The sequence below is a fragment of the Mustelus asterias genome, chromosome 26 (genome assembly GCF_964213995.1).
Source record: "Mustelus asterias chromosome 26, sMusAst1.hap1.1, whole genome shotgun sequence".
In the NCBI taxonomy this organism is placed as follows: Eukaryota; Metazoa; Chordata; class Chondrichthyes; order Carcharhiniformes; family Triakidae; genus Mustelus; species Mustelus asterias.
In genome coordinates, this window is record NC_135826.1 from 42,221,714 (window position 1) to 42,228,722 (window position 7,009).

Sequence of the window (7,009 nt, forward strand, 5' to 3'; positions counted from 1 at the left end):
GGGATGGAGCTGACCCGCGGGCCGGGCACTGGGGCACCCGGGCCAGGGGGGAGAGGGGGGGGGGGGGGCAGGGGAGGAGAGGGGGGAGGGGAGGAGGGGGGGAGGGGGGGAGAGGTGGAGGGGTACGGGGAAGGGGGGAGGAGGGAGGGGGAAAGGGAGGGGGAAGGGAGGGGGAAGAGGGGGAGGGGGGCAGAAGGGGGGAGAGGGGGGGAGGGGGGAGAGGAGGGGGTAGAGGAGGGGGAGAGGGGGGAGAGGGGAGGGGGAGGAGGGAGAGAGGGGAGAGGAGGGGTGGGGGGGAGAAGGGGGGCGGGGGGAGCGGGGGAGAGAGGGGGCGGGGCGAGAGGGCGGGGCGGGGCGAGAGGGCGGGGCGGGGCGAGAGGGGGGCGGGGCGGGGCGAGAGGGGGGCGGGGCGGGGCGAGAGGGGGGCGGGGCGGGGGAGAGGGTCTCACTCCTTCCTCAGACACAGCGCCTGCAGTGCGGATCGCCGGCCGCGGGGGGCGCTGCTGCTGGGAGGTGGCGGGAGTGACGCGCGGCGCCGCTCTTGGCCGCGCCGCCGCCGCCGCCGCCTCCTTGTGGCGGGGCCCTGGAGCCGGGCGGCCGGGTGGAGCTGGATCCGGATCTGGAGTAGGGTATCGGGCAGCGGGCTCGGAGCGGACGGTAAGGCGGAGCGGGCTCCCCCCCCCCCCCCCCGGGCTCATTTTAAATATTCAGTGAATAACCTTCTGGAAAGAGGATTGGGATGCGGCCATTCAGCCCCTCGAGCCTATCCCCCTCGGGTAATCAGATCCTGGCTGAGCTGAACAAAGAGCAAAGAAAAGTCCAGCACAGGAACAGGCCCTTCGGCCCTCCAAGCCCGTGCTGATCATGACGCCCTGACTAAACTAAAATAAAACCCCCAGCCCTTAGTCAGTCAGTGTCCCTCTGTTCATGAACCCATCCAGGTGCCTCTTAAATGTTGCTAATGTACCTGCTTCCACCCCCTCCCCTGGCAGCGCGTCCCAGGCACCCACCACTCTCTGTGTGAAGAACTTCCCCCACACATCTCCCTTCAACTTACCCACTCTCGCCTTGAACCCTCTTGTTATTGACGCTTCCACCCTGGGAAAAAGCCTCTGACTATCCACCCAGTCTCTGCCTCTCATCATTTTGCAGACCTCTGTCAGCACTCCCCTCCACCTCTGGCCTGCTTGTGGTTCCAGCTTCACTCTCCTGTCTGTCCCCTCACAGCCTGTCCTTGTCAATCAAAAATCAACCTCGAATATATTCAGTGACCCAGAGAATTGCACCGAGCAGCAACCATCTGTGAAGAAAAAAATATCTTCATCTCCATCTTAAATGGTTTATACTTTCACGGGATGTGAGCATCGCTGGCTACATCACCATTTATTGCCCATCCCTAATTGCCCCATGAGAAGGTGGTGGTGAGCTGCCTTCTTGAACCGGCTGCAGTCTGTGTAGTGTAGGTACACCCACAGTGCTGTGAGGGGGAGAGTTTCAGGATTCTGACCCGGCGACAGTGAAGGAACGGCCAATATGGGGAGGTAATGGCCAAATGGTATCGTCACTAGACTGTTAATCCAGAAACTCAGCTAATGTTCTGGGGACCCAGATTTGAACCCTGCCATGGCAGTTGTTGGAATTTGAATTCAATAAAAAATACCTGGAATATAAAATCTGCCGATGACCATGAAACCATTGTCGATTGTCGGAAAAACCCATCCGATTCACTAATGTTCTTTAGGGAAGGAAATCTGTCATCCTTTCCTGGTCTGGCCTACATATGACACAGTAAGAAGTTTAACAACAGGTTAAAGTCCAACAGGTTTATTTGGTAGCAAAAGCCACACAAGCTTTCGGAGCTCCTTATGAAGATAGGGCTTCATTCACTCCACTCACCTGAAGAAGGGGCTTGGAGCTCCGAAAGCTTGTGTGGCTTTTGCTACCAAATAAACCTGTTGGACTTTAACCTGGTGTTGTTAAACTTCTTACTGTGTTTACCCCAGTCCAACACCGGCATCTCCACATCATGACTACATATGACTCCAGAGCCACAGCAATGTGGTTGACTCTCAACTGCCCTCAGGCAACAAGGGATGGACGATAAATGCTGTCCAGCCAACAACACCCATGCCCCATGAATGAATTAAAAAGTATATATTTCCAGGTCAGGATGGTGAGTGACTTGGAGGGGAACTTGCAGGTGATGGTATTCCTATACACCTGCTGCCCTTGTCCTTCTAGGTGGTCAAGGTTGTAGGTTTGGAAGGTGCTGCTGAAGGAGCCTTGCTGAGTTGCTGCAGTACATCTTGTAGCTGGTACACATGGCTTCCACTGTGCGTCGGTGGCAGAGGGCGTGAATGTTTAAGGTAGTGGATAGGGGCTGCTTTATCCTGGATGATGTTGAGCTTCATGAATATTGTTGGAGCTGCACTCATCCAGGCAAGTGGAGAATATTCCATTACATTTCTGACATGTCTTGTAAGCCGTAACAGGCTTTGGGAGTCAGGAAGTAAGTTGCTCTTTGCAGAATTCTCAGACTCTGCCCTGCTTTTGTAGAAACAGTATTTATTTGGCTTGCCCAGTTCAGTTTCTGGTCAAAAGAACCCCCAGGATGTTGACAGTGGATCATAGAACCATAGAAATGTTACAGCACAGAAGGGGGCCATTCAGCCCATCATGCTCATGCCAGCCCGAGGACACGCAGGTGCCCTTTCTTATCCCACTTTCCCACATCCGGCCCATAGTAGCTTGCAGCAGAGGATTTAGCTATGGTAATATCATTAAATGTCAAGGAGTTGGATTATCTTTTGTTGAGGATGGCCATTGCCTGGCACTTGTGTGGCACAGATGTTCCATGCCACTTATCAGCCCTAGCCTTGATATTGTCCAGGTCTTGCTGCATTTGTACATGGACTGCTTCAATATCTGAGGAGTCGTGAATGGTGCTGAACCTTGTGCAGACATCAGGGACCATCCTCACTTCTGACCTTATGATGGAGGGAAGGTCATTGATGATACCTCTAATTTTAGTTCTATGGCCTCTACTTCTAGGGTAAAGTTGTTATTGAATCTGCTTCCACAACCTTGTCAGATAGCTGAGTCGAGATCACAACAACTCACCGTGTAAATACAATTCTCATCTCCCCCCTCCGGCTTTCTTGCCAGTTAAATCTGTGTCCTCTGCCATAGAAACCATTTTTCCTTATTTACTTAGATAAATCCCCATGTGATTTTTGAAGGCTTCTATTAATTCTCTCATTAACTATCTCTTTTCTAAGGAGAACAATCCCAGCTTCTCCACTCTCTCCACAAAACTGAAACCCTTCATCCCAGGGACAATTCTAGTAAATCTCTACAACCTCTCCAAGAAACTGCCATTGGTCCTGGAGTATGATGCCCAGAAGCAACTTGCGAAAGGATATACTGGCACTGGAGCGGGTGCAGAGGAGATTCACTAGGTTGTTTCCGGAGTTGAGAGGGTTGGCTTATGAGGAGAGCCTGAGTAGACTGGGGCTATACTCATTGGAATTCAGAAGAATGAGGGGAGATCTTATAGAAACATATAAGATTATGAAGGGAATAGATAAGATAGAAGCAGGGAAGTTGTTTCCACTGGCGGGTGAAACTAGAACTAGGGGGCATAGCCTCAAAATAAGGGGAAGCAGATTTAGGACTGAGTTGAGGAGGAACTTCTTCACACAAAGGGTTGTGAATCTGTGGAATTCCCTGCCCAGTGAAGCAGTTGAGGCTACCTCATTGAATGTTTTTAAGGCAAGGATAGATAAATTTTTGAACAGTAAAGGAACTAAGGGTTACGGTGAGCGGGTGGGTAAGTGGAGCTGAGTCCACAAAAAGATCAACCATGATCTTATTGAATGGCGGAGCATCTCGAGGGGCCAGATGACCTACTGCTGCTCCTAGTTCTTATTATGTTCTAAGCAATACCCTAGCGGGCTCGAGCCACTGTTGTACAAATGCTCAGCGTATCTTCCTTTTATTCCCTATTCTTTGATTAATCAAGCCAAGGATCCATATGTGTTTTTTTTAACTGCCTTCACAACACTGTTTGTGTATTTGGAGCCCCAGTCTCTCTGTTAATGTTCCCTTGTTAAAATTATACCACTTAGTTTATATTGCTTCTCCTCATTCTATTAGAATGAGTCACTTCACATTTCTGTGTGTAAAATTTTGTATGCAATGTGTCAGCTCATTTTATCAGTCTCTCTATTGTCTGAAGTCTGTTACTGTCCTCCTCACTGTTTACTACATTTCAAGTTCAGTATCTTAGAGGTCATAGAGGTTTACAGCATGGAAACAGGCCCTTCGGACCAACTTGTTCATGCCGCCCAGTTTTTACCACTAAGCTAGACCCAATTGCCTGCATTTGGCCCATATCCCTCTTTACCCATCTTACCCATGTAATTGTTTGAATGCTTTTTAAAAGACAAAATTGTACCCACTACTACCTCTGGCAGCTCGTTCTAGACACTCACCAAACTCTGAGTGAAAAAATTGCCCCTCTGGACCCTTTTATACCTCTCCCCTCTCACCTTAAACCTATGCCCTCTAGTTTTAGACTCCCCTACCTTTGGGAAAAGATGTTGACTATCTAGCTTATTTATGCCCTCATTATTTTATAGCCCTCTATAAGATCACTCCTACATTCCAGAGAAAAAATGTTCCAGTCTATCCAGCCTCTCCTTATAACTCAAACTATCAGGTCCCGGTAGCATCCTAGTAACTCTTTTTTGCACTCTTTCTAGTTTAATAATATCCTTTCTGTAATAGGGTGACCAGAACTGTACACAGTATGTGGCCTCACCAATGTCTTGTACATCTTCTGCAGACTTTGAAATTGTCTCCTTTATACCAATGTCCAGGTCATTGACATATATCAAAAAGAGTTTTGTCCTGATACTGACCCCTTGGGAAAACCACTGTATACCTGCCTCCAGTCTGAAAAAGATTTGGTCACCACTACCCTCTCCTTTCTGTCCCTTCACAAATTCTATATCTATGCTGTCACTAACCCTTAAGTCCCACGAGTTTCAGATTTGCTAAGAAACCATGGATGGCCATTTCTGTCTCTGTGAGGAAACTTTGGGAAGGAGGAGAGGGCAAGTTCCCTCATCGCAAACACCATTCTGCCCCTCTCTCCCACCCCTGATAAATTAGCTGAAGGTAAGGTGTTAATGTCAGCTTCTCCTGTTGTTTCCACAGATGCTGTGCAGATGACACAGATTGGGTTGCCTTTTCTGGCAGAGTCATGGCCTGGCTGTGGAGGGTGCTTCCGATGGTGTTCGTGTGGCAGCTGGCGCTGGCCGTGGCAGGTGGACCCCCTGCCAATGAGCCAGTCCCAGATGACTGGATCCTTCTCTATGTGTACCAAGGCCAGATTGTGCCTGGAAACTACAGCTACATGTATCTTGACGATAGTGGCCGGCTGGTGTTGCGGATGGACAGTACCCGGGGTGATGCTGACCTGTATGTCTCTGACTCCATCCAGAAACCCAGCTTTGATGACTACGATCTGCAGTCGGCCACTTGTGGCAGGGACTGGGTGGCAGTGCCGGCCAGGTTCCACCGACCGGTGGCTGTCGCTGTCTATGGTCACCCCTCGCACCTGGAGACTGAGTACGAGATGAGGGTTTATCTGGACCAGGGGGTGATAGTGGACCCCTTTGCTGAACTCTCCTACCCGACCGATGAGGCCACTGGCGACAGGACCCCGGGGAAGGTAGTACAAGAGGAGAAGTCGGTGATGTGGACCATAATGATCGGGATTCTCAAGCTAGTGCTGGAGATCCTGTTTTGATGCGATCTCTTCACAATGGTAGCCCAGAAGTGTGGGCATGCGTGTGAACAGTTGGACAGCTATCTGAGCTGCTTTGCATTCGGAGCTTTTCCGACATTAGCTGCCAGATTCCTCTCGGAGCCTGGCTGAGTTTATTGTTTCCTTGATTTCAACAATCAACGGCTCAAGTTTAATTTTGATGAGATGGTGGTTGCTTTTTTTTTCTCTCGGGTGTGGGATACTCCTGAACTATGTGTAATATAACATACCGTGTTATTACCAGGCGGGGCACCAGCACTTAAGCTGTTGCAGGATACCCAATATCCTATCTCTATTGCACCTACTTCCTGCAATATCCCTCTCCTGTCTGTACCACTTCTGTTCCCAGGATAATCCCTCTCCAATACCCTGCTAATTTATATTTTATTGTGCACAGACTCGTTGTTTAATTGTGTGGTAACTTTAAATTGTTTTGGGAAGCCACACAAGAGCTGTGTCAGTATGTATGCAGCAACTTCAGGGCTACCGCATACCCAAAAGGGAGCATTACTCCTCTCAGAACTATACCATTTACTGGGATCCCCCCCCAGCTTCCCCCGTCTATACCATGCCCGTTTTCTGGGATAACTGATCTATACCCTGTCTATTTCCTGGGGTAAACCCTCTCTCTGTTTGTACCGCATCCGTTTAGACTTTGGTAGAGGGAAACATACATTTTCTACATGACAAGGGCAGCAGCAAGGTTTGTATGGAGTAGACACTGCCTTCTATTCAGAGATTCTGCAAAGCGATTCTAACACCACATGACCCAATTTACAACAATCTTAAATGCACTCAGTAAACTGGAAATAGAAATCTTAAAGAATCTGTACAAAATCTATGGGAATTTGCTGATTAGCTTTGCCTGAGGCTTTTTTTTTATTTTTAGAGGTCAAAATCTTGGAGAAAATGAATGGTGATAGACATTCTCTTTGAGAATGAGAGTCAATAAACACGATGATTGCATTGACCCTGGAGCAGGGTATCTTGTTTCTTAATCTCCAGCATTCAACCAGGGCCAGTTCAGAGCACTCCTATGTGTAAAGACTTGCTGTTCAAGGTGTAGTTGGTAATACATTTAGTCAGTGTCCTGGGGCTAGTGGGGTGGGGGGGGGTTAAAAGTGAAAAGAGTCATCTAGGACCTCAACTACTGAGTGCTGTCCAGCAGCCACCACT

The 7,009-nt window shown here is 49.3% G+C and overlaps 1 protein-coding gene across 1 annotated transcript; it reads left to right on the forward strand.

The window, feature by feature from the left end:
* Positions 1-463: 463 nt before the first annotated feature.
* On the forward strand, positions 464-6,803 carry c26h6orf120 (chromosome 26 C6orf120 homolog). Its single transcript, XM_078198603.1, has 2 exons — positions 464-657; positions 5,221-6,803. Exon 2 carries the CDS (start codon positions 5,267-5,269, stop codon positions 5,813-5,815), a length of 549 nt encoding a protein of 182 aa, XP_078054729.1. The 5' UTR covers positions 464-657; positions 5,221-5,266; the 3' UTR covers positions 5,816-6,803.
* The last annotated feature ends 206 nt before the right edge of the window (positions 6,804-7,009 follow it).

Bases quoted from the DNA above. Each gene is read 5' to 3' on its own strand.
- c26h6orf120 (XM_078198603.1), top strand. From the start codon at position 5,267: ATGGCCTGGCTGTGGAGGGTGCTTCCGATGGTGTTCGTGTGGCAGCTG.